This window comes from Pongo abelii, chromosome 6 (assembly GCF_028885655.2).
Source record: "Pongo abelii isolate AG06213 chromosome 6, NHGRI_mPonAbe1-v2.0_pri, whole genome shotgun sequence".
Taxonomy (NCBI): Eukaryota; Metazoa; Chordata; class Mammalia; order Primates; family Hominidae; genus Pongo; species Pongo abelii.
In genome coordinates, this window is record NC_071991.2 from 6,372,468 (window position 1) to 6,399,873 (window position 27,406).

General features: G+C 45.9%; 1 protein-coding gene across 6 annotated transcripts; it reads left to right on the forward strand.

Moving 5' to 3' along the window:
- Nucleotides 1-27,360, forward strand: LOC129060573 (vacuolar fusion protein CCZ1 homolog B). 6 transcript variants are annotated; one of them, XM_054560151.2, is made up of 16 exons: nt 1-224; nt 1,559-1,656; nt 1,749-1,842; nt 2,127-2,204; nt 2,924-2,971; nt 3,918-4,001; nt 6,365-6,540; nt 11,336-11,417; nt 13,223-13,284; nt 14,192-14,303; nt 20,157-20,190; nt 21,131-21,248; nt 24,658-24,816; nt 25,216-25,343; nt 25,960-26,190; nt 27,016-27,360. In XM_054560151.2, coding segments are annotated over exons 1-16 (1,626 nt in total). In that variant the 5' UTR covers nt 1-104; the 3' UTR covers nt 27,018-27,360. The 6 variants fall into 6 exon arrangements, 4 of the variants coding, with proteins under 4 accessions (XP_054416126.1, XP_054416129.1, XP_054416128.1 ...); XR_008527366.2 differs by lacking the exon at nt 25,960-26,190 and having other exon boundaries at nt 25,169-25,343; nt 27,016-27,153; XR_010140640.1 differs by lacking the exon at nt 27,016-27,360 and having other exon boundaries at nt 25,169-25,343; nt 25,960-26,172.
- The last annotated feature ends 46 nt before the right edge of the window (nt 27,361-27,406 follow it).

The following is a 27,406-nucleotide window of genomic DNA, read 5'->3' on the forward strand; positions in this document are numbered from 1 at the left end:
GCGCTTCCGGGGCGGTGGCGACGGAGGGAAGTGCGGTGTTCTAGCCGGTGGCTGCTGTCTCTGGGAGGGCCGTGGGAGGCTCCCGAGGTGGGGGCCGGGCCGGGATGGCTGCAGCGGCGGCCGGGGCCGGGAGCGGGCCCTGGGCGGCCCAGGAGAAGCAGTTCCCGCCGGCGCTGCTGAGTTTCTTCATTTACAACCCGGGCTTCGGGCCTCGCGAAGGAGAGGTATGCGGAGGGGGCGGCGCGCGGGCGGGCGGCGCCGGTGTTCCCCGGGAAGGTGGCCCTGTGGTTCTGCCCACCTCGAGGGGCACTGACCTAGGCTGCATTGTGCTAGGTGCGATTCTGGGCCGGGGCCGCGGCGGGGACCTGACAGCAGGCAGGGACCGCTTCAGGTCCTGGGTCGATGGAATAAAGCCCCGTCGGGTCTATATCACTCCACATCCCAGGTTCAGGCTCTTTGCGCTTTGCTTTGCGTCAGTTCTGGGAAATTAAAATTGAACTTGCCTTTGTTAAGTGGGTAGTCCCCAACTAGAAGCGTGGAAGCAGAGTGGCAGACGCTAGCCTTCAAATGATACAAGCCTGCAGGACCCTGTACAAGTTTTCGCCCAAATGAGGAAATAAATAAATTCCGGGAGGGAGGTATGTGTGTGTGTTTTCTGAGGTGGGGACGGCGACTTTCTCAAAGGATGTCCGGAGCTGTGTTTTGTTACCAGCAAGTCAGAGTTCTTTTAAAGACTGTCCAGGCCGGGCGCCGTGACTCACGCCTGTAATCCCAGCGCCTTAGGAGGCCGAGTTGAGAGGATTACTTGAGGCCAGGGGTTCCAGACCAGCCCGGGCAAGATAGCAAGACCCCCAACTCTACAAGAAAAAAAAAAAATCGAAAAATGAGCCAGGCGTGGTGGCACGCACCTGTAGTTCCAGCTACTCAGGAGGCTGAGGCCAGAGGATCGCTTGAGCCCCAGTGATTGAGGCTGCAGGTGAGCTGTAATTGCGCCACTGCACTACAGCCTGGGCGACAGAGACCCCCTCTCCAGAAAAAGAAAAAAAAAAAACAAAAAACTTGTCAGTTCAAATGCCTGGGAACTGGCTGGATTTAATTTTCAGGGAGCTATGTGTCTGCAGATGTGCACACCTTTATTTCTTACAAGCATTGGTGTATTACAAATTACCACTAGGAAAGAAACCTGGAGACTTGAGTTTTCATAACAATTACCTGGTGCTACTTCAGATGTGACTTCTTGACTATCGAAATTGCCTTTCTGGCTGGTGGACAGTATTTGCACAGTGATGAAATAATTCCTGTTCTTTTCATTATTTTAAATAATAGAGACGACTCACTGTGTTGCCCATGCTGGTCTTGAACTCCTGAGCTCAAGTGATCCTCCCGCCTCAGCCTCTGAAAATGCTAGGATTACAATTCCTGTTTTTCTAAAACCGGTTTTTGTTTTGTTTTGTTATTAGCATGTGTGACACAAGAGGTCGACATTGAACTTAGCATTTTCAATAGCTAAGGTGAAATGTTTGTATTCATGTTGTGCTTCTGTTTCCTCATGTTTCAGGAGGAAAATAAGATTTTATTTTATCATCCAAATGAGGTAGAAAAGAATGAAAAGATTAGAAATGTCGGATTGTGTGAAGCTATTGTACAGTTTACAAGGTAATACCTCTAAGTGTGCCTTTTAGCGTTCAGTGAATTCTTAAAACTTCTGCTGGAGAATTGTCTCAAACATATTTTTTTAACCTTTGTAGGACCTTTAGCCCATCAAAACCTGCAAAATCTTTACATACACAGAAGAACAGACAGTTCTTCAATGAACCAGAAGGAAATTTCTGGATGGTCATGGTATTTACATAGTGTATCTTTCTGAAATTGTATGGTGAAGTTATGGGTGATCTTTACTATTCAGAATTTAGGAAAGTTCTCTGGCTGTTGCATCCAAGTAAAATTAAAATAAAATTGGTTGCAATTTTAAAATCAAGTTCTTCCTATTTGCTTTATTCATTCTTGGGGCTGTTTTAAGAAGTTGTGTTTCTGGTGCTGTAGCGTGTTCAAAGTTTTTAAATTAAGGCAAAATAAACATGGTCTAATGAATTCATTGTATAATTTGAGTTTATCAAACTTTGTAGGTTGTTCGGAATCCTATAATTGAAAAACAGAGTAAAGATGGAAAACCAGTTATTGAATATCAAGAGGAGGAGTTGTCGGTAATGTGTCATTGTTTGTTCGTTTGTTGTTTTTTTTTTAATGTATTGCTGAGTATGTTGAATGCCTTACTTGGTCGGATTTAAACTAGGTGGCTTTTGCGGAAGTTTCTCGGGGTATATAGCAAAGGTTTATGTTTATCATTTACACTAGCACAATCTTTTAAAAATGTATATGCACCCTATCTCACTAATACCTTCTACTCTTCATCTGTATTGAAAGCCCTCCTAAAGTAAGGCTTACTGATTCACAAATTAGAATTTAAACACTTCTGGCTGGGAACAGTGGCTCACACCTGTAATCCTAGTACTTTGGGAGGTCGAGGCAGGCAGATTACTTGAGGTCAGGGGTTTGAGACCGCCTGGCCAATGTGGCAGAACCCTGTCTCTACTAAAACTACAAAAACTGGCCAGGGATGGTGGTGCACACCTGTCATCCTGGCTTCTCAGGAGGCTGAGGCAGGAGAATCGCTTGAACCGGGGACGCAAAAGTTGCAGTGAGCCAAGATTGTACCACTGTGCTCCAGCCTGGACAACAGAGCGAGACTCCATCTCAAAAAAAAAAAAGAATGTAAACACTTTTTTTCAGCACACAACTATTGTGGGACCAAGTTTATAAACATTATACTGTTTGGCCAAGAGTCAGTGTACCTTTGCCATCTATCCAATAGACATTGTTTTTCCCTTGAATTGAGATGTGTGCTGTGTTTTCGTGTTTGCAGGACAAGGTTTATAGTTCAGTGCTGCAGCAGTGCTACAGCATGTACAAGGTAAGCACGGCATTCTTTTAGAACTGAGAGTCTAACCAGTTACCCCTATTTATAGGCTCCACGGTTGTTTAAAGAGAAATCTGTAAATGACTACAAAGTGACTCTGTATTTGTCTTAGAAAAGAAAATAGTGAGGCTTTTGAAACAGGTAGTGAGGTTTATGCCTACATTTATTCAGTAAGTATTGAACTCCCTTCTCTTTTCTCAGCCTTATAGTAGGAATGTGTCCCCATTGATGAAAAAGTGTGTCTCTGTCCTCAAGGAATGTACAGAATGCAGATAATTTTATGATTTAAAAATTATAGTGAGGCAGGGCACAGTGGATCACACCTGTAATTTCAGCATTCTGGGAGGCTAAGGCGGGAGGATTGCTTGAGCCTAGGAGTTCAGGACCAGTCTGGGCAATATAGCAAGACCGCATCTCTACAAAAAATTTTTATAAAAGTTAGCCAGGTATCATGGTGCATGCCTGCAGTCCTGCTACCTGGGAGGCTGAGGTGGGAGGATCGCTTGAGCCCGGGAGGTCAAGGCTGCAGTGAACTGTCATTGCACCACTGCACTCCAGCCTGGGTGGCAGAGCGAGATTCCATCTCAAAAAAAAGGATAAAAATGTTGGTGATTCCATTTATTAACAGAACACTGAAAAATAAAAAAAACCGAAATGTGGGTGATATTATGTATGTAAATGGAAACTTCAGGGTAAGTTGAAATTTTTGAAAGATGCCTAGAGCAATTAGGTGGTTTCATAAATGAGACAGCATCACTTAACAGTATTTTTTGTAACTTACATTTTTAACTCAAGTTTTCTCATGTAAATATTCTCTATTGGAAAGAACTGGGAGATTTAATGAGCTGAATTAATAATCTAAAGAAAAGAAGAACTTGTTATACTGAAAAAGTGAGCATAGGAAACTGATTTTTTTTTCTGCAATCTTTTACCTCACTAGCTTTTTAATGGTACATTTCTGAAAGCCATGGAGGACGGAGGCGTCAAGCTTCTGAAAGAAAGATTAGAGAAATTCTTCCATCGGGTAAGTATTTTGAATTTCATTGATAACTTTAGTAAGCATTCAGCAGGTTTTTAGAGAAATATAGACAGACAAGTTTGTTTCTCATATACAAAAAACCCAGAACTTGAAAGTGGCAAAGAGCCTGAGACAGACCGTCGCAAAACTGGAGCAGCGAGGAAACGCATGAGGCGTGCGCTCTGGAACCCTCCCTCCAACTGTGGTGTAAGGCAGAGCTTCCTGCGTTCACCTGGGGCTCTTAAAGAGTCCTGGAGACATCGTTTGGCCTCCCTGTGTTTTACCTGCATCTGTCCTTCTGGGCTTACTCAGCAGCCGTCTTTTGTGTGATAGATTAGTTGATAAGGAAAACTTAATTATTGGAGTTGCACATTCTCAGGGATTGGTTCTGTTCACTAAACGGGCGTAAACTGTCTTGATGTAGGTAAGAGTTATTGGCCTTGACAGACTTTGACAGATTAGCAATTAGGGAGATTTGTTCCAAGTGCTGTCCTCTTTCATTGTAATTGAATTTTGCATGTTTCACCCTACCTTGTCAAGCTCAGTTTTCAGTTTATCTTTTTTTTAAAAGGAAACAAAAAAAGAGACAGGGTCTTGTCTTGGCTGTTTTGCCCAGGTTGGTCTCAAGCAATCTTCCCTCCTCGGCCTCCCAAAGTGCTGGGGTTAAGGGCATGAGCCAACTCGCCCAGCCCAATTTATCTTGAAGCAACAATTCTCAATTCATTTTCTTCTGAAAATACCTTCTGTATCTATTTTTGAATTCGACTGTCTAAAACAGCTTTCATAGCTATTTTTGAATTTTTTTGTTTCTCTGAATTACTTTTCTTTGTTGTTTTGTCATTTTAATGACCACAATTATCTACTCACATATTATCTCCTGGTTTCTGTTCTTGTCCTCATTTCTCTCTTACCCATCAACATATGGATAGAACTGTTGTCCTGAGTACATGACATTTAGACATTATTTTAGTATAAGATGGCACTCTCGGCTGGGTGCAGTGGCTTATGCCTGTAATCCCAGCACTTTGGGAGGCCGAGGCAGGCAGATGATGAGGTCATGAGTTCGAGACCAGCCTGGCCAACATGGTGAAACCTCGTCTCTACTAAAAACACCAAAAAACTAGCTGGGCGTGGTGGCGCATGCCTGTAATCCCAGCTATTCTGGAGGCTGAGGCAGGAGAATCGCTTGAACCCAGGAGGCAGAGGTTGCAGTGAGCCAAGATCGCACTGCTATACTCCAGCCTGGGTGACAGACCAAGACTCCATCTCGGGGCGGGGGAGGAAGATGGCAGTCTCTGTAGTATTTATTAATGGATAGATCCCTCATTATGTTAATCTAATTTGAAGAGCACTAAAGCAGGAAATTAAATACTTTTTTTTTTTTTTTTTTTTGAGACAGAGTCTTACTCTTGTCACCCAGGCTAGAGTGCAGTGGTGTGATCGTGGCTCACTGCAACCTTTGTCTCCCAAGTTCAAGTGATTCTTCTGTCTCAGCCTCCTGAGTAGTTGGGATTACAGGCTACCACGCCCGGCTAATGTTGTAATTTTATTAGAGACGGGGTTTTGCCATGTTGCCCAGGCTGGTCTCAAACTCCTGACCTCAAGTGGTGTGCCCACCTTGGCCTCCCAAAGGGCTGGGATTACAGGCGCGAGCTGCCACGCCTGGCCAGGAATTAAATACTTGAAAGTGCTAGCTGGGCACAGTGGCTCATGCCTGTATTCCCAGCGCTTTGGGACACCTAGACATGAGAATCACGGAGGCCAGAAGTTCAAGACCAGCCTAGGCAACATAGCAAGACCCTGTCTATACCAAAAAAAAAAAAAAATTTTTTTTTGGCCAGGCGCAGTGGCTCACATCTGTAATCCCAGCACTTTGGGAGGCCGAGGCAGGCAGATCACGAGTCAGGAGATTGAGACCATCCTGGCTAACATGGTGAAACCCCATCTCTACTAAAAATACAAAAAAAATAGCTGGGCATGGTGGCACGCACCTGTAGTCCCAGCTACTCAGGAGGCTGAGGCAGGAGAATGGTGTGAACCTGGAAGGCGGAGCTTGCAGTGAGCCAAGATCGCACCACTGCACTCCAGCCTGGATGACAGAGCAAGACTCTGTCACAAAAAAAAAAAATTTAAAGCAGTAAAACACAATACTGAATAAACATTAAGTAGATATGTTTGAACTTTGTATCTTGGAATTGGTACTGAGTTGACACTCAGTTACCGATGTCTTCACCACGGCCTTGTTGCGCTGTTTGCTAGTATGTAATTGTACCATAAATGTGAGTCTGACATAAGATTATTTTCAGTTATCAAGGAGCATTATATTCAGTGTACTATTAGTAAATTTTATGCCTTTTTTTTTTCCGCAGTATTTGCAAACGCTACATTTGCAGTCATGTGACCTACTTGACATTTTTGGTGGAATCAGCTTCTTCCCATTGGATAAAATGACTTATTTGAAAATCCAGTCCTTTATTAATAGAATGGAGGAAAGCCTGAATATAGTCAAATACACTGCTTTTCTCTATAACGATCAGCTCATCTGGTAGGTACACCCCGAGGCATGGTATTAAAAGAAGAAATTAAGATAATAAAAACAGCAGTGACTGGATTGATGACAGGTTCTCAAACAGGAACTTGCAGTGGGGAGGATGGGTGTAGGAAGCATCGTCATAGATATTGTCAAAATAAAGCAGTGATTATTTAAAGCAGAACTAGGGTGATTTGGGTTAAAATTTCCAAGCAGAGGAGTTTAAAACTGGTTGCATGAAAGATGAAAGGCTGGGCGCGGTGGCTCACACCTGTAATCTTAGCACTTTGGGAGGTCGAGGTGGGCAAATCACGAGGTCAGGAGTTTGAGACCAGCCTGGCCAACATAGTGAAACCCTGTCTTCACTAAAAATACAAAAATTAGCTGGGCGTGGTGGCGCATGCCTGTAATCCCAGCTACTCAGAAGGCTGAGGCAGGAGAATCACTTGAACCCAGGAGGCGGAAGTTGCAGTGAGCCGAGATGGCACCACTGCATCCCAGCCTGGCAACAGAGAGAGACTTGTCTCCAAAAAAAAAAAAAAAGAGAAAATCTTCCTATCAAGTAAGGTTTAGGAATCCTGTTTTTATTTTGGAGTTTTTTCTGAAATGATAAATGTGAAAAGCAGAATTTTTATACTTTTTTTTTTTTTTTTCTTATAGAGATGGGGTTTACTGTGTTGCCCAGGCTGGTCTCAAACTCCTGGCCTCAAGCAATCCACCCGCCTCGGCCTCCCAAAGTGCTGGGATCACAGGCATGAGCCACTGCACCTACTTTCTTTTAAAGAAACTAGATTTCTTTTTTTTTTTTTAATCCAAGAAATCCAAAGTGTTATATAAACCAGGAAATTACCTGCTATCGTGAAACTAGGTTTGTGTCCTGCAGTAGGAACAACGCGGGCACAAGACTGCCCAGCATACATGATCCCTGAGAGCTGGGTGGCAACCGAGGTTGTGCACTTTTGGCCTAGAGTAGGTGGACAGAAGCCGTCCAGGCATAGCAGGGAGTGGCCAGCCCTCTTGGAGCTGTTCCGGGACCCTCAAGTTTTATGTTCCCATTGACTAGAGCCCACTTTTTTTTTTTTTTTTTTTTTTTTTTTTTGAGACAGAGTCTCACTCTGTTGCCAGGCTGGAGTACAATGGCGCGATCTTGGCTCACTGCAACTTCCCCCTCCTGGGTTCAAGCGATTCTCCTGCCTCAGCCTCCCAAGTAGCTGGGATTACAGGCATATGCCACCATGCCTGGCTAATTTTTGTATTTTCAGTACAGACAGGGTTTTACCATGTTGGCCAGGCTGGTCTTAAACTCCTGACCTCAGGTGATTCGCCTGGGTTGGCCTCCCAAACTGCTAAGATTACAGGTGTGAGCCACCGTACCTGGCCTAGCCCAGTTTCTGAATTAGGGGTGTGGCCATATGGTACTACTATAAGGTAAGTTCAGCTAATAGAAAAGGCAAAACTAGTTCCCCTAAAATTTACCTTCCCTGCCAAAATCTTGTAGCTCCATTTTAAGAAGAGAAACAAGTTACTATAAAGAAATTTGAATCCAGTTAATAAACAACTCGGTGGCTTTCCACATGAATTTTATCTTCTAGGAAGACAACACAAATTTCAGGTGAAACCCATCTACTTTTCTTTTTGTTTTTGAGATGGAGTCGCTTTCTGTTGCCCAGGCTGGAGTGCAGTGGCATGATCTTGGCTTGCTGCAACCCCTGCCTCCTGGGTTCAAGCAATTCTCCTGCCTCAGCCTCCTGAGTAGCTGGGATTACAAGTGCGTACCACAACACCCAGCTAATTTTTTTGTAGAGATGGGGTTTTACCGTGTTGGCCAGGCTGGTCTCGAACTCCTGACCTCAAAGGATCTGCCCACCTCGGCCTCCCAGTGCTGGGTTACAGGTGTGAGCCACTGTGCCCGGCCTCCACCTACTTTCTAATTTGACAAATAGTTTATCAGGCAAGCTTACACTGTACTGACTCAGCTGTAGTTGCTTTCTGTGATACGCACACAATGTTACTAAAGTGAAATACTGCCGCGAAATGTAGGAGATGGGAGGATAGTTGTGCTTCTGTAGCATCAGGTCTACAGAGGGAGTGGCTCCTCCACAGATGAAAATGACAGGAAGTGCTTGCAAGTTACACGCATCCACGGTGATAGGGAGATGTAGTGTGACAAGCCAGAATCCAGCAGCAGTGGCCCATGGCCCTGTTTCCACCAGAAAGAGAAGGGTGGCTGAGATTCTGATCTCTGGGACGGAACACAAGCCCTGCCATGGGTGTAAACTGCTGAGAGTGAGGAAGAGTGAAGGCTTAGAGCAGAGGGTCTTCCAGGAGCTCATTCTGGGAGACCCTGGAGCCAGAGTGACCAGCAGGGTTGGCCCTTTGAAGCCTGGAGTCACAGGACAATCTGGCAGCCAGCTCTGGGGATCCTGTTGGCATCATCCTCTTGGAATAGCATCAGACGGGTGGAGCAGGGCACAGCTCTGGTGGCTGCACAAAACTGTTCTGTTGTCACCTCCAGTGTGCTCGTGGGGAAAGGAAAGGTCAGTCCCAGGAAGTAGCAACAAAAAGAACCTTCAAGAAAAACAGCGTCTTAACTCCAGGCGCCAACGCTTACACCTGTCATCCCAGCACTTTGGGAGGCTGAGGCAGGAGGATCACTTGAGACCAGGAGTTCAAGACCAGCCCGGGCAAGCATAGTGAGACTGTATCACTACAAAAAATGCAAAAAAAAAAAAATTAGCTGGGCATCGTGGTGTGCACTTAACAGTCCCAACTACAGAGACTACAGAGGTTGAGGCCGGAGAATCACTTGAGCCTGGAAGTTTGAGGTTGCAGTGAGCTATGATAGCACCACTGTATTCCAGCCTGGGTGACAGAGCAAGACCCTAAGAAAAAGAAAAACAGCACGTTTTGACGGAATTGCTTATTCCAAAGCTGTTAAATACCAAGAAAGACTTTTAAGCCAGGCATAGTGCACATACCTATAGTCCCAGCTACTGGGGAGGAGGAGGCAGAAGGATCGCTCGAGCCAGGAGTTACTTGGAGACCAACCTGGACAATATAATGAGGCTCTGTGTCTACCAAAAAGGGGGAAAAAAAATTTGTCACAAGCAGAGTATATATTACCCGTATGTATTTACTTAGTATATTGCTTTGATTTTTTTTTTTTTTGAGACAGAGTCTCATTTGCTCGGTCGCCCAGGCTAGAGTGCAGTGGCGTGATCTCAGCCTCACTTCAACCTCCGCCTCCCAGGTTCAAGCGATTCTCATGCCTCAGTCTCCCAAGTAGCTGGGATTAGAGGTGCGTGCTATCAGGCCTAGCAAATTTTTATATTTTTTAGTAGAGACGGTGTTTTGCCATGTTGGCCAGGCTGGTGTTGAACCCCTGACCTCAGGTGATCTGCTCACCTTGGCTTCCCAAAGTGCTGGGATTACAGGTGTGAGCTGCCGTGCCCGACCACCTTCACGGCATTTCAGTGATCTTGAATAGAAAACCCCCAGATCCAGCCTCATTGTCTGTCTCCTTTTACAAAACCGATTCCAGAGTCTGATGCCTGCTAGTTTCTCTGTGCTTTTTCCACGTGCTGCTCCTTCCTGCCTCATTTCAGATCAGATGGTTTGCCTGAAAGCTTGTTTTTCTCCTCCTCCTCTTTCTACACTAAAGATCCGGAGAATTAAAATCCGTGTACATTTCTGAGACCTAGGATCACCTTCCCTGTCTACAGCACACCCATATTTTCCCAGGGGACTAGGGGAGAGAATGCAGCATTACCATATAACCCAGGAAGCTAAGAGACGTCTGCTCCTAAAATGAAACAGTGTGGCTTTGGAGGTTTCCTGCATAATCCTACATGGAATTCAACCAGACAGTCCAGTCCCTTGTGACTTTTTTTAATCTCAAATGGCATGTAAAATACAGGACTATGTAGGAGTAGCCTTTTGCAGGTCAGGATAAAGTTCCAGTGCCTGGACTCAAGTTTAACTCTTTACCTTCCTTAACTTCGCGGTCAGGTGGTGAGCCTCTTGATATAATGTTAAAGAAAAAAGCACCAGTAGTCCCAGCTACTCAGGAGGCTGAGGTGGGAGGTTCGCTTGAGCCTGGGAATCGGTGGCTGCAGCAAGCTGTGGTCACACCACTGTAATCCAGCCTGGGCGACAGACGAGACTCATCTCTTGAAAAATGAAAAAAGATGAGGCCAGGCACAGTGGCTCACATAGGTAATCCCAGCACTTTAGGAGGCTGAGGCAGGAGCACTGCTTGAGTCCAGGAGTTCAAAACCAGCCTGGCAATGTAGCAAGACCCCCATCTCTACATAAAATAGACAAAAATTAGCTGATGGTGGCACACGCCTATAGTCGCAGCTAGTCTGGAGGCTGAGATGGGAGGACCGCTTGAGCCCTGGAGGCCAAGGCTGCAGTGAGCCATGATCGCACCACTGCACCCGGCCCGGGTGACAGAGCAAGACCTTGTCTCAAAAAAGAAAAAAAAAAAAAATTTTTTTTTTAAATAAAAAATGAGCTTTATCCAGGGCTTCAAATTCTTTGGAAAAGTTTGACAAAGTATACCATGTAAATTCAGATTTACCTCAATGCTAAGAATTATGTTTAGGAAAAAGGAAACTCATTTTGATCTCAGGTAGAAAAATAGATTGCTTTGAGTTTTAAGTAGCTTTAGACTTTAAAAAGTTAGAATTTATTCTGTGTTACTAAAAATGACTTGAAAAAAAATTTTTGTTTAATGAGCTTTATCACAGTAGTGGAAAGACAGAAGACAATTCCAAGCATTTAACCCAGTGCTTTTCTGTTGTTGCAGGAGTGGATTAGAACAAGATGACATGAGAATTTTATACAAATACCTTACCACCTCCCTTTTTCCAAGGCACATCGAACCTGAGGTATGATGGGTGCCATAGCTGCGCACAATTACATCCAGGGGCACAGACAGGGCAGGTGGAGTGAGATGGTGGTGCGTGGGGGCGTTTCTGATCGTTTCTGATGTATGTTTTGTCTTAGTGTGATATTTATGTCACTGTATATCAATTAGCACAGAAAACCACATGCAGCTCTCCTCCAGTATGTGACATTCAGATGTGATACAAAAAGCATCATTTTGTGTGTCTGTGTGTTGGTTTTTTTGTGCGTGTTTTTGTTTGTTTGGTTTTTGAGACAGAGTCTCGAACTTTCACCTGGGATGGAGAGGTTCAAGCGATTCTCCTTGTCTCGGCCTCCCAAATACCTGTGATTACAGGCGCCCGCCACCATGCCCAGCTAATTTTTTTGTATTTTTAGTAGAGACAGGTTTCACTATGTTGGCCAGGCTGGTCTCGAACTCCTGACCTTGTGATCTGCCCACCTTGGCCTCCCAAAGTGCTGGGATTGCAGGCGTGAGCCACCACCCCCAGTCCAGAAAGCACGTTTTTAAGAGGAATGAGTCATTGAGTAGAGGAAAATTGGATTTTATTTTACTTTTAATTTATATATTTATTTTATTTATTTATTTATTTATTTATTTATTGGGACAGAGTTTTGTTCTTTTTGCCCAGGCTGGAGTGCAATGGTGCAATCTCGGCTCACTGCAACTTCCGCTTCCTGGATTCAAACAATTCTCCGGCCTCAGGCTCCCGAGTAGCTGAGATTATAGGCACCTGCCACCATGCCCGGCTAATTGTTGTATTTTTAGTAGAGACGGAGTTTCACCATGTTGGCCAGGCTGGTCTCGAACTCCTGACCTCAGGTGATTGACCCGCATCAGCCTCCCAAAGTGCTGGGATTACAGGCGTGAGCTACCGCTCCTGGCCAAAAAATTGGATTTTAGATCGGGTTCTAGGAACCTTTAAAATGCCAGTGATCTTTAAAACAATCGACCTGTGTAGTCTTTTCCTCTGTCAACAGGAGGCCTAATTTTCAGTAGATGCTGTAGTGCCTACCTGGCTTTCCACTCTAGTCCTTAATTTCCCGGTTTCCTGCAGAGAACTTTTAAATGATATCACTGTGTTCTCCCCAAAGTGTTTTCAGAGCTTAACACACAAAAATCATTTTGGCTCAGTTGAACTCACTCTCTTCACTTGTTCGTTCCCTCCCTCTTGTCTTCCCTCTCTCCAATTCCCTCTTGTCTTCCCTCTCTCCAATTCCCTCTTGTCTTCCCTCTCTCCAATTCCCTCTTGTCTTCCCTCCAATTTTTTTTTAAGAGACGAGGTCTCACTGTGTTGACTCGGACGGTCTCAAACTCCTGGGCTGAAGCGGTCCTGCCACCTCAGCCTCCCAAGTAGCTGAGACTACAGGTGTGTGCCACCACACCTGGCTAATTTTTTGTAGAGATGGGATCTTGCCATATTGCCCAGGCTGGTCTCAAACTCCTGGGCTCAAGTAATCTGCCTGCCTTGGCCTCCCAAAGTGCTGGGATTATAGGCGTGAGCCACCTCACCTGGCCAAAAATTTAAAAACTAGCCAGGTGTGGTCACACATGCCTCTATCGGGAGGCTGAGGTGGGAGGATTGCTTGAGCCTAGGAGTTCAAGGCTATAGTGAGCCATGATCATGCTGCACGCATTCCAGCCTGGGCAACAGAACAAGATCCTGTCTCTAAAAGAAAAAGACAAATGGCCTGGAACCAATTAATAGATAATGAATGCTGTTTTTCAAAGCTTGGAAAATAAATAAAAAGTCTGATAAGTCATTGTCAACATTAAATGTATTTGCAGTTAGCAGGAAGGGATTCTCCAATAAGAGCAGAAATGCCAGGAAATCTTCAACACTATGGAAGGTAGGACTTCTGTTCTTTGATTTATGATACTGGGTTTTCTTTCTTTTTTGACTCAGAGTCTGGCTCTGTTACCCAGGCTGGAGAGCAGTGGCAAGATCTCCGCTCACTGCAACCTCTGCCTCCCGGGCTCAAGTGATTGTCATGCCTCAGCCTACCGAGTAGCTGGAACTACAGGCACGAGCCACTATGCCTGGCTAATTCATTTTGTATTTTTAGTAGAAACAGGGTTTCATCATGTTGGCCAGGCTGGTCTTGAACTCCTGACTTCAAGTGATCCACCTGCCTTGGCCTCCCAAAGTGCTGGGATTACAGGTGTGATCCACCATGCCTGGCCTATTATCTTTTCGGTAAAGAAAATATGGACATTGAAATATCTGGTACCATCTGATTGACAGGAATCAACAAAGGAAAGTTTATTGTTTCCAATGAGTGAAAACTTACTTTAGCATACCTTTTTTTTTTTTTTTTTTTTTTTGAGATGGAGTGTCTCTCTGTCGCTGAGGCTGGAGTGTGGACTACAGTGGCACGATCTCAGCTCACTGCAGCCTCCATCTCCTGGATTCAAGCAATTCCCCTGCCTCAGCCTCTCGAGTAGCTGGGATTGCAGGTGCCCACCACCACGACCAGCTAATTTTTATAGTTTTAGTAGAGACAAGGTTTTGCCATGTTGACCAGGCTGCTCTTGAACTCCTGACTTCAGGTGATCCACCCAGCTCAGCCTCCCAAAGTGCTGGGATTACAGGCGTGAGCCACCATGCCCAGCCGGCATATTCTGATATGGTGTTTGCCAAATAGCAGCTGGCATCAAAAGCAGCTGGTGTGTATTAAGTAGGAGTGTGTTCTTTTTCTAGATTCCTGATTCTAATTCACCTCGTTGAATCAAGTCGTGTCTGTTCTTGCTTTTAAGATTTCTTACCGGACCCTTGAACCTTAATGATCCAGATGCAAAATGCAGATTCCCCAAAATTTTTGTAAATACCGATGATACTTATGAAGAGCTCCATTTAATTGTTTATAAGGTAACAACTTTTTTCTTTCCAGCGTTAATGATTAATACTGAAGTGGATCTTTCTTGCATGTGTACACGAGTGCATGTGCAAACCTCTTAAATGTTTCTTGGAAAAGATGTTGGAAGTTCTGATTATGGTAAAACTCAAAATGGGTGTTCTTCCAGCATAATAAGTTTATTTTCAGCTCCTTTTAAACAGTTTTGTTATTAGTGAAAGAGGAACTGTTTAAGATTGTGATTTATAAACGTGTGAAGTCTCACGTGCTCTCAAACCAAAGGCTGTCAGAGGTTGGTGCTGCCTGTTCTCGAAATGGCTCTGGATGGGGGCCGTAGCCATGTGTCTGTGCATATGCTGCTTTTGCTCTGATTTTAAAGCTGTGGGCTTGCTAATTCCATAAGGATCATATTTTGTTTCTGTCAGGACATCGTCTTGTAAGGATATGTACTCAGGTTGTGTTTCTAATTAAAGGCAGTTTTTGATTCAAGAAAGAAGATGGAGCATGCGCACGTGTTTCTCTTCTTTCCTGCCTGAGGCTGTGGAGAAGTTTTCATTTATAAAGGCTCAGAAATGATGCTGTGGGGGAACAGGAAGGAGCGGGATGTGTCAGGATGAGGGAGTCCTGTCCCACTCTGGAAGGTAGACGGGACTTGTAAGCCATGCCTGATAGAAGGCGGTGCCGGAGCAGGCCTGGAATACGAGTGGCAACCCTGTGCTAAGGCAGGGACCCACAGCCCTGTAGAAGCCCAGAGAAGCTCCTGACTTGGAGGAGGTCACCTGAGGAGTCAGAGTGGGGCCTGGGCCTGGAAAGGTGGGGAAGGGAAGTGAAGTGTGGCAGAGAGGCCAGTCAGCCTCCCCTTCCCCCATCCTTGCACAGACAGGCCCACGGCTGAGCATCCATCCCTGGGTGACAATTAATGGTCTGTTTAAAGAAAGGAAACAGTCTGAAGAGACCCAGAGTGGCTAACGTGGATGTCTGCCCCTGAGAATGAGGCCCTGCTCATTCTGGCATTTCTGTCTCCCAGACAGAACTGAGACCTTCATCCTACACTCAGAGTGAAGCTTCCATCTCTGGTCAGCCTTCTGCTTCCCTCATTGTTAAATATGGCTGCAAAAACAAAACTAGAGGTCTCAAAAGAAACATGATTCTGAGGACAGACAAGAACTTTAAAAAATTAGTATCCACTCATTAGAAGAGTTGTATCTATTAATATAAAATTGAAATGGGCCAGGTGCAGTCCCAGCACTTTGGGAGGCCAAGGTGGGAGGATCACTTGAGGCCAGGAGTTGGAGGCCAGCCTGGGCAACATAGTAAGACCCTGTGTCGGCAGGAAAATGTTTAAAAATTACCCAGGCATGGTAGTGCTCGTGTGTAGTCCCGGCTACTCAGGAGACTGAGGCAGGAGAACCACTTGAGCCCAGGAGTTGGAGGCTGCAGTGAGCTATGATCACACCACTGCATTCTATCTTGGGTGACAGAGTGAAACCCTCTCAAAAATAATGAAACTCATATCAACAGGTTCATATCCAGGACCAGACATGATGTGACAGTGGAAGAGAGACTTTCAAAGTTCTGAGAGAAAGTGAATTTGAGCATAGAGTTCTTTGCCACGCCAAGCTGTCAACCACAGATAAGACAAAGACATTAGCCGGGGCATGGTGGCTCACGCCTATAATCTCAACACTTTGGGAGGCCAAGGTGGGCGGATCACCTGAGGTCTGGAGTTCGAGACCAGCCTGGCCGACATGGGGAAACCCTGTCTCTACTAAAAATACAAAAAATCAGCCAGGCGAGGTGGCTCACGCCTGTAATCCCAGCTACTCCAGAGGCTGAGTCAGGAGATCACTTGTACCCGTGAGGCGTAGGTTGCAGTGAGCCGAGCTTACGCCACTGTGCTCCAGTCTGGGCAACAGAGCAAGACTCTGTCTCAAAAAAAAAAAAAAAACCACATTAAACATGAAAAGCCTCAAAAAGTTTACCCTCATGTACCCTTCCTGAGGGTGTTACACAGGGTCATCTGTCAGCAGAATAAGTGAGCACACCAAGAAGGAACACTTGGGAATCCAGAACAGTAGTTCTCACGCATGAGACGGTACAAGGAAATCTTGGGGTGATCAGGCTCTTCAGGTCTGCTGGCGACCCTCCACCTCCAGCACCTCCGTGACAGCAGGAGGAGGGAGGGCTCTAGGGTTCAAGCCACCAAGATAAAAAGATATTTCATTCATCACATGGTGTGCTTGAGAGTCAGTTAAAGTTGGGCTGTGACAGGCTGGCAGGGAAGGGGAGATTGCAGGAAGAGCATACAGAAAGATATGGTCTGAAAAAGCAAACCAAAATGTTGGAGGTGTAATTCAGAGCAGGAATTGGAGTAGGAAGAATGTCCATTTGTGTATTGAGTGAAAGTTTGAGACCCCATCTCAAGAAAAAAATCATTTTCCTTTGAATGACCCAGGTAATGACTGAAATCTCCATAACCCTGGAGTGTAATGTGCTGTCGGTGCATTTGTATTTTTAGACTCAGTCTACAGACATATTTTGGGGTGTGATAATGGGATTGTGGCTATGTTAAAGGGTCCTTACCTTTTTCTTAATGACTTTGAGATACAATGCACGTACCATACAACTCACCCTCGTACACTTAAAATGTAAAGTTCAGTGATTTCTAGTTGCAAAGTTCATGAGTCTCCAAGACCATCCTCACTTCTGACACCCACTGCGAGTTTGGGAGTACCCGTGACCACCTTTAGGGTAAGAGTTCGCTAGAAGCACTACAGGACTCAGAAAAGGCTTTCTACAGCAGTACCCCCGAGCCAAAGGCCATGTGTTCAAAAACCCCCGGGAGGTGCCTGAAACCGGGGACAGTACCAAACCCTTCACTTACTGTGTTTTTTCCTGTACATACATGCCTGTGATAATGTTTATAAATTCAGTACAGTAAGAGATTAATAAGTCTGGGTGCAGTGACTCACACCTGTAATCCCAGCACTTTGGGAGGCCGAGGCAGGCAGATCACTTGAGGCCAGGAACTTGAGACCAGCCTGGCCAGTGTGGTGAAGCCCTGCCTCTACTACAAATACAAAAATGAGCCAGGCATGGTGGCATGCACGTGTAATCCAAGTTACTCAGGAGGCTGAGTCAGGAGAATCTCTTGAACCTGGGAGGCGGAGGTTGCAGTGAGCCAAGATGGTGCCACTGCACTCCAGCCTGGACAAGAGTGAGACCCCATCTCAAAAAAAGTAATAGTAATCATAAGTGGATGATAACAATCTACTGCAATAAAAGTAATGTGAATGCGGTTTGCTTCCCTCTTACCTCAATATTTTATTATACTGTCCCTCACATAACAAACCATGGGAAGCAAAACCAGGGATAAGGAAGAATGGCTGCACTCATAGCTGCGGTTTACTACAGTGGAAGAATACAGGTTAAAATCAGCCCGGGGAAGAGGCATGTGGGGCAGGGCCAGGAGCCACCAATGGAAGGACCAGGAGTCCTTCTATTTGCTTTAGGTTGGTTTGGGTTGGTTTGGTTTTTTGGGTTTTTGTTTTTGTTTTGTTTTGTTTTTTGTTATTTGTTTTTTGAGATGGAGTCCCACTCTGTGTGAACTTCTGGCTGTCCTCTCCCGTTGGGGTCATGCGTGTTTCCCCATCGAGGATGCGTGGCCGTCTCTATGGAGTGTTGCCATCCAGGGAAGCTCACCTGAGCCTCGAGATCCAGAGATTTGGTGGGGATCGGCCACAGAGACACAGCTGGCCCCACGTGGCCGGCCTTAGTCTCCAGCCCTCCAGAGGTGGAGCGGGTACTGTAAGGGCTTGGGCTGTAAGGGATATTGGCCTGTAGTTTTGTTTTCTTATGATATCTTTGGGCAATGCTGGCTTGATGGAATGTGTTGGGAAATGTTCCCTCCTATTTTTTTGGAAGACAGTGAAGAATCAGTGTTAATTCCTCTTTACATGTTTCATAGAATTCACAGTCAAGCTCTCTGCACCTGGGCTTTTCTTTGTGGGAAGTCTTACAGTTAAGCGTTTATGCCTAGTGTTCCATTATTGGAACACTAAGCTTGTGGGAGTTATTTATATCCTGCTGAAGGTCATCGCCAAGGTCTCATTTTTCACAAAAAAGATTTACAACCTCCAGCATAAATGGGTTAATCTCTATACTTGTTACAGGTTTATTTTGATTTTGTTTCCTCTTGAGTCAGCTTTGGTAGTTTGTGTCTTTCTAGGAATTTGTCAGCTTCAATTTATTTGATTTGTCGGCACGCGGTTTTTCATGATATTGTAGGTAAAGCCAGATACTCCTTCGTTTTTCCTGTAAAGTCAGTAGTGATGTCTCCTCTTTCATTCCTGGTTTTAGTAATTTGAGTCTTCTCTCTCTGTTTCTTGTTCTACAGTCTAGCTAAAGGTTCTTCATACTTCTGGAATCTTCACAAGAAAAAGGAAAAGTTTTTCAATGTTGGTCTTTTCAGAGAACCAACTTTGGTTTCATTTATTTTCTCTATGATTTTTCTCTGTTGAGTTTGTTTCTGCTCTCGTGTTTTATTATTTCCTTCCATCTGCTTTAGGTTTGTTTGGTTTTTTTTTTCTTGTTGAGACAGAGTCCTGCTCTGTCACCCAGGCTGGAGTGCAGTGGCACAGTCTCGGCTCACTGCAACCTCTGCCTCCCAGGTTCACACGATTCTCTTGCCTCAGCCTCCTGAGTAGCTGGGATTAGAGGCGCACACCACCACGCCAGGCTAATTTTTTTGTACTTTTAGTAGAGATGGGGTTTTGCCATGTTAGCCAGGCTTGTCTCAAACTCCTGACCTCAGGTGATCTGCCCACCTCGGCCTCCCAAAGTGCTGGGCTTACAGGTGTGAGCCACCACACCCGGCCCCACTTGCTTTAGGTTTAGTTGACTTCTGTTGTCCAGGATCTTAAGACAAAAGGTCAGGTCACTGATTTGAGATCTTTCTTCTCTTGAGACGGGATCTTGCTCTCGGAAGTGGGAAGAGGTACTGGGGCAGGTGGAAACGTGAATTAAGGAGCAGAGGCCTGTGGCTGGTGGAAGGCGGCCAGCGGAGGAAATAGAATGGCTATAAACCATAGAGGAGAGGGGAATGCAGACGAGGGGTCACACCTGTCATGACGTGAGCAGGAAGCCAGTACGATGCCCAGAGAGGATACGTTAAAGAGTTAGGATAACGCTGTTGTCTAATGACAGGGTAAAGTGGTTGCCAGGGAGGAGAGGCAGAGAAGGAAGTCTGTGGCTTTCATCATCAGGCTTGGTGTTCTGCTCAGCCTTTTTTAACCGTACATTGCTTTGATAAATTTTAAACATTTTTGGTTATCTGTGGTCCTGGTTGTTGTAGGTTGCTGTGTCTAATGTCATCACTGTAATTATTTGCTATAATAAAGTGAGACAGGATGATATCCATTTGCTCTTTGTAAACTTGTGTCAGTGGAAATCATCACAGAATAATGGACAGTTTCTGCCAATTCTCTATTCTCTCTGGACTATATACAGAGAGACTAGAACAGTGAACCCCTAAGTCCCCATCACACAAGTGAATAAGATTCGGTCTTTGTTGCTTCTCCATGTTGTGTTGTTGGGTTTGCAAGAGCATTTTAAGTCATCACATCAGTCCCTGTGCCTCTCTGATGAGGACATCCGTGATAACCTCCCCACTAGTGCTGTCACACCTGACAAGGGGAACAGCACTCCCCTCTCATGGAATGGGCAGTCTGTGTTCAGATGGCTCTAGCTGACCAAAAAGCATCTTTTTACAGTTGACTTGTCCCCATCGACTTTGAACAGATTGTTATTATATGCAAGTCTCCTTTTTTCTACCATTTCATAACCTCTGGTTTGTTCTGTCTTCCCAGGCCATGAGTGCGGCTGTGTGCTTTATGATCGACGGTGGGTACACGCCTTTGTCTGATTTCAGCCTGACTAAGCTTTTTGTACTTTGCTGCGTCCTATTCTTAAGGATAAATATGTTTTGGGGGTTTCGGTTGGTTGGGATTTTTTTGTTGGAGACAGGGTTTCACTCTTGGAGTGCAGTGGCACGATCATAGCTCACTGTAGCCTCGACCTCCTGGGTTCAAGTGATCTTCCCACCTTGGCCTCCTAAGTCGCTGGGACTGCCAGCACACACTGCCAGACCCAGCTAATGTTTTTGTTGTTGTTGTTTGTCTAGACAGGGTCTCACTATGTTGCCCGGGCTAGTGTCAAACTCCTGGGCTCAAGCGATCCCCCCATCTGAGCCTCCCAAAGTGCTGGGATTTCGGGCGTGAGCCCCCACACCCAGCCCATTAAGTGATAAATGTGTTGTCATAAGCAATATAGAGGCCCTGTTCCCCATCTGGGACCCCCCGTCTCCTTAAGTAGCCATTGCTCATATTTTTTAAGTCCTAGTTTTCCCGCTCATCAGCAGTAGAGTGTGGGCATCTTTCTGTGCCCCGCCGACTGTGAGCTGGAGACAGCAGTGGTACCTCTCTCGGGGGGTTCTGAGGATTGAATGAGGTCATGTCCGTGAAGCACCTGGCCCATGAGTGCTACGTAATGTTTGTTAAATAAACATACGACCTTCTGAGGTCTTTCTGGGGTAGGCAACCGTTTACCACCCCACGGGGTGTGCCTCAGTCAACTTTTCACAGTGAGATAGGTCTTTGCCTTTTTTTCATCTGAAATGTAACCGGTTTTGTATCTTCTGTTTCTCTTCTATTTGAGGAGCAGAAGGGGGCCTGAGCATTCATTGTTTGCTTTCCCAGACCAGTGAAGTTTTCGTTTGAATACTGTTGTTCAGCGTCGCACAGTAAAATGAATCTTACTGGTATTTTTTGTCATGACTTGCCAGCCTCTATCCACCCAACGCTGGATTTTTGCCGAAGACTGGACAGCATCGTTGGGCCCCAGCTCACAGTGCTGGCCTCTGACATCTGTGAGCAGTTTAACATCAACAAGAGGATGTCTGGGTTTGTACTTTGCTTTCTGTTCACTTTCAGGCATTGAACGGCTTTTGAAATACATAGTTTTTACTTACAAATATGGGTGGTATTAACACTCCTGTGTTCTCGTGGACTGTAGAGGATGGTGCTACATGCTATTCAGGCCTCGGTCTGAAAGGGTCCTGGGGAAGTCAACCTGAGTGTTTCTGCCCCACGATGGCAGCTGGGGCTGGGTCTTCTGTTAAATACCTTCCCTCAGCTCCCCCCTGAATGGAACGTCCCATTTCACTAGCCCAGATTGTTACGTTCACATGGACAGTAGTCATCGGCGTGGTCTTGGTGTGCACAGACTGAAAGCATTTTGCCTCTCGTTGTGTGAAAATGTGTAGGGGAAACTGGCTGGGATGTGGGGCACTGGGCCTGGGTACTCAGTCTGGCGGCCTGAAGCGTCTACACTGAGTGGGAGAGGCGGGATTCACTCCTCTGGCTCTCTAGACACTGAAATGTCCTTGAGTTCTTTCTCCCTGGCTTTTTTTTTGAGACAAAGTCTCACTCTGTTGCCCAGGCTGGAGTGTGCAGTGGCCTGATCTTGGCTCACTGCAGCCTCCGCCTCCCAGGCTCAAGCTATTCTCATGCCTCATCCTCTTGAGTAGCTGGGATTACAGGCGTGCACCACCATGCCCGGCTACTTTTTGTATTTTTAGTAGAGACGGGGTTTCACCATGTTGGCCAGGTTGGTCTTGAACTCCTGACCTCAAGTGATCCACCTGCCTCAGCCTCCCAAAGTGCTGCAATTACAGGTGTGAGCCACCACACCCGGCCATGCCTATCTTTTCTCAATATAAAATAGTTGTTATAAAGTGAAAGTGAGGAGATGGAAAGCACTTTGCAAAGTTGAAGTCCTGCTTTTAAATGGGCTCTCTACACATTTGAGAAGTTACTAAAATGCTGTGAATTTCTACATGCGCTCATGGTCTTAATGTTCATACGTTGTTTTTTGTTTTGTTTTGTTTTTAAGACGGAGTCTCACTCAGTCGCCCAGGCTGGAGTGTGCAATGGTCTGATCTCAGCTCACTGCAACCTCTGCCTCCCAGGTTCAAGTGATTCTCCTGCCTCAGCCTCCTGAGTAGCTGGGTGCCATCATGCCTGGCTAACTTTTGTATTTTTGTAGAGACTGGGTTTTACCATGTTGGTCAGGCTGGTCTCGAACTCCTGACCTCGTGATCCGCCCGCCTCGGCCTCCCAAAGTGCTGGGATTACAGGCATGAGCCACCACGCCCGGCCCATATGTTATTTCTGCATGGTCTTGTATAATTGTGGGCCTCTAAGAGTGCAGAAGCGAGCAAAGGTGAAAGCACCTCTAGGTTTTGTACAACAGTGTGTGGATTACTGCTGTCAACAGCTTACATCTTTGTTGGTTTTTCGTTTTTATTTTTTGAGACAGAGTTTCGCTCTTTGACCCAGGCTGGAGTGCAGTGGCATGATCTCAGCTCACTGCAACCTCCAGCCCCTGAGTTCGAGCAATTCTCCTGCCTCAGCCTCCCGAGTAGCTGGGACTACAGGCGCGTGCCACCACACCCGGCTAATTTTTGTATTTTTAGTAGAGACGGGGTTTGTGCCATGTTGGCCAGGCTGGTCTTGAACTCCTGACCTCAGGTGATCCACCCACCTCGGCCTTCCAAAGTGCTGGGATTACAGGCATGAGCCACCATGCCCAGCCAACAGCTTACTTCTTGACAGTGCTGCTGAATCATTGAATCCTTTGGCCGTGAAAATACCAGGTTTTCCTTTGTGAAGGAGGCAAAAGTGAGTTAAATCGGTTTGGAATCACGCAGGTTATCAACTAACAGATGGAAAGTGACAAAGTATAGGGACCACAGAGAACATGTCACCTGTTTTATGGGTTTGTTTTTGGAGACAGGGTCTCCTGCTGTCGCCCAGGCTGGAGTGCAGTGGTGCAATCATGGCTTACTGCAGCCTTGACCTCCCAGGCTGTAAGTGATCCTCCTACCTCAGCCTCCCCAGGAGTGGGAGCTAGGACCACAGGTGCGTGCCACCACGCCTGGCTAATTTTTGTATTTTTGGTAGAGGTGGGGTTTTGCCATTTGCCTAGGCTGATCTCGAACTCCTGAGCTCAAGTGATCTGCCTGCCTCGGCCTCCCAAAGTGCTGGGATTATAGGCATGAGCCACTGCTCCTGGCCCCACAGAGTGTTTTGAGGATAGAAGCTTACACCCGATTTAAGTTTTTTGTCTACCCAGACAACGAAATTTACAACTCTTTCCAAACAGTTTTCTTGTCATTATACCTTCCTTAGCCTTAGGGACCTATGAAAACAAATTCTGGTTTTATAAGAAGTTTCTTTACATGTTCCTGGAAACTAAATCCTCCATGTTCTTTCTTTGCCTGGATGTAGAGTATTTCAGTAGTACCCCATTTGTCCGGAGGTCGGATTTCTGGTACCCCCAGCCCTCCAGAACATGGCTGCTAACCCCGAAGTAAGCAGAGGCGGCTTCTGCGCCCAGGGGCGGGGCTGTGCTCAGGCTCCATCCCAGGCCCCAGGGTGGACACTGAGGGTGCAGTGAGGGGAGGGGAGGGGAGGGGCCCCGGGAGCGGTGAGGCCCAGCTTTTCCCACTAGGTCCCCGAGGAGGTCACAGACTCTGACCTGGGAGGCAGTGTCGTAGCATTGCCTAGTCAGTTTAAGACATAAAAAGGTATATCCCATTTAAAATGTTCATTAGACTGCAGTGGAAAAAGCAACTATGTTTTACAGTGATTTCCACTGGGGATGATGTGAGGAAAAGCTTCGTTACATATTGTCGTAGGCTTCGGTCATGAGGCACGTTAATTTCCTCGGGACACTCACTCCTTGCACTGCGGAAGGAACGAGATGTTACTCTCCTCAAGCAGGGGTCAGCAGACTTTTACGGTAAAGGACCAAATAATAAGTATTTCAGATGTCACGGGCTGTATGTAGATACGTGTTACAACTACTCAACTATCATTTTGGTGGGAAAGCAGACAGACAACACATGAACATGTGGTAATGGCGATGTTCCCGTGAAACTTTGTTTAGAAAAAGAGGGCCAGGGCCAGGCACGGGGGCTCACGCCTATAATCCCGGCACTTTGGGAGGCCAAGGCAGGCGGATCACAAGGTTAGGAGATCGTGACCATCCTGGCCAACATGGTGAAACCCCGTCTCTACTAAAAATACAAAAATTAGCTGGGCGTGGTGGCAGGTGCCTGTAATCCCAGCTACTCAGGAGGCTGAGGCAGGAGAATCGCTTGAACCAGGGAGGCAGAGATTGCAGTGAGCCGAGATCGTGTCACTGCACTCCAGTCTGGGTGACAGTAAGACTCCATCTCAAATGTTAAAAAAAGAATCTAGTTGTATCCAGCCAGAGTGTTACCGTCTTTGTGACATGTTTTCACAGGTCTGAGAAAGAACCCCAGTTTAAGTTTATCTACTTCAACCACATGAATCTCGCCGAGAAGAGCACAGTTCACATGAGGAAAACGCCCAGTGTGTCGCTCACTTCCGTGCACCCAGATTTAATGAAGATTCTCGGTGACATCAACAGTGACTTTACCAGGTGATACCAGCCACTTCTCCAATCAGGCGTCCCCTTTCTAAGAAGAGAAAAGACACAAAGTCCCTTCAAAGCCAAATGACCCAGAGCCCTTTCCACGGGGTTCAAGTGTGAACCACCTTCATGGGCGCCACTTCCAAACAGACCCGGGAGCCCTGAAGTCACTGCTTCCCTCGCGCGGGACTCCCTGAGCCTTTCAAATGCCACCTGCGCCTGTTCCATCTCCTGTTCTTGGTTTGGAATGCTTCTTTTCACAGTCTAGCCATGAGTAATGAGCGATTGCATTTTAGCCTTTTAAATGCCACCTGTGCCTGTTCCATCTCCTGTTCTTGGTTTGGAATGCTGCTTTTCACAGTCCAGCCATGAGTAATGAGCGATTGCATTTTGACACTCGTCTTGCAGAGTGGATGAAGATGAGGAGATTATCGTGAAGGCCATGAGTGACTACTGGGTTGTTGGAAAGAAGTCTGATCGGCGGGAGCTCTATGTTATCTTGAATCAAAAAAACGCAAACCTCATTGAAGTAAATGGTAAGTAGGATTTGGTATTTCAGGAGAATTTGAAAAGTTGTCTTTTCACCGCATTAAGAAACATGGTTAAAAAATAGATAAATAGAACAAATCATGACTGAGATTCTAAGCAGGTGCCTCTGCTCAACGTTTGATCCATTTTCTGTTCCTTGGAAAACTATGACAAGACCTTCCTGTCGCACAGGAAACTTTGGCAATTGCCAAAAGAAAATTATTTTCTACAACGCTTAAAAAAAAAAAAAAAAAAAGTTGACTTAAGAAATGTCCCCTTTTTTTTTGGAGACAGGGTCTCAGTTTGTCACACAGGCTGGAGTGCAGTGGTATAATCATAGCTCACCACAGCCCCCAACTCCTAGGCACAAGCAGTCCTCCCACCTCAGCCTCTCAAGTAGCTGAGGCCACAGGCATGTGTCACCAAGGCATGTGTTGCCATACCCAGCTAATTTCTTTTTTTTTTTGAGACAGAGTCTCGCTTTGTTGCACAGGCTGGGCTCAAACTCCAGGCCTCAAGTGATCCTCTGGCCTCCCAAAGAGCTGGGATTACAGGCGTGAGCCACCTCGCCCAGCCCAAAATGTCCTTTTTTAATATCCTGTGATAAAAACATATCTTTTGTAGGGAGAAGCTGCCAGGTTCACGTAGCCGTTACAGCTATCCCTCTGTGCGCCAGCAGAATAAGGCAGACATTTTCTCCTGCCTTCCCGCCAGAGTGGCCAGCCTTGCCCACTGCACGGGGTGACCCGGCAGCTGCTCTGCTGACAGCTCGGCTGCGCTGGAGAGAGGGGACCCACCTCGGCAGAGCTGCCCCCTTGGGAGATGCCCCACGTGTATACTGTGTGGAAATTCAGTGTAAGCATCTTTTTTTTTCCCTTGTATCTTCTCGGGCATACTAAGTTTTTCTCTTTATTATTAATACTTATATTAGTAATTGTATGTATTAGAAACATCAGTTAATGCAAGCCTGATCTAAATTGTGAATGTGGTAAGATCAAAATCCTGACAGCTCTGTGGAGCACTTGGTCTGCAGCTCAAGGATGCTGTCAGTTTCTTTGTTGTTCCATTAGTTGTCCCAGGATGACAACCTTGTGCTTGGTGTGTGTCACCAGCCTTGTGCTTCTAACTCCCTCCCCTGGGTGTCCCGGGCACTTTGCTGCCTGGGGCCTGAGAAACTGCAGTGTTGATATGCTGAAAACTACTGAGGCCTGGTAGGTTTTGTAGGTGGTTTTTTCCCCCTCTTCTACTTGTTACCATTGCTTGGCTGGGCACAGTGGTTCATGCCTGTAATCCCAGCACTTTGGGAGACCAAGGTGGGCAGATCACCTGAGGTTAGGAGTTTGAGACCAGCCTGGCCAACATGGCGAAACCCTGTCTCTACCAAAAAATACAAACATTAGCCGGGCGTGGTGGTGCGCACCTGTAGTCCCAGCTACTTGGGAGGCGGAGGCTGCAGGGAGCCAAGATCACACCACTACACTCCAGCCTGGGTGACAGAGCAAGACTGTGTCTCAAAAAAAAAAAAAAAAAAAAAAAAATTGCCTTGTCTTCTGGGATTTAAGGTCAAAATCAATGCAAATATCTCTTCCTAATTTTACCCAAGAAGAATTTAATTATATATCATGTAACCTTTTAAGTGAGTACCTCTTCCTTCCTCACTGTTGTCTGTCCTTTTTGCAGAAGAGGTCAAGAAACTTTGTGCAACGCAGTTCAACAACATCTTCTTCTTGGATTGACTGATGATGGCTCACCGAGAGCGTATTTAAAAACACTCGGCAAACATTTGGTCCTATGCAAGTTAGTGGTCATATGACGGACTGCATTCAGGACAAGGGTAAAGCACTACTTGCTTTGAAGAATCACATTTCTACTCGGTCTGCTGATCTCCTGAGGTTTTTAGATTTTCAATATTTATGTGGAATTAATTAAAGGTAGATGGCTATATCGCTATCATTCCATTCTTTTGATATTATGTGAATATTTTACTGGAAAATAAGACTAATAAATTGTTAAAAGGTTTTAAAATTCTGGTTTTGTGTTGAGTCTCTCTCCTGCTGCCTATTTGTAGATT

Coding starts and splice junctions, on each gene's coding strand:
- LOC129060573 (XM_054560151.2), top strand. CDS start 105: ATGGCTGCAGCGGCGGCCGGGGCCGGGAGCGGGCCCTGGGCGGCCCAG. Junction 6,541..11,335: donor TATAACGATCAGCTCATCTG/GTAGGTACACCC, acceptor CTGTTGTTGCAG/GAGTGGATTAGAACAAGATG. Junction 11,418..13,222: donor CAAGGCACATCGAACCTGAG/GTATGATGGGTG, acceptor ATGTATTTGCAG/TTAGCAGGAAGGGATTCTCC.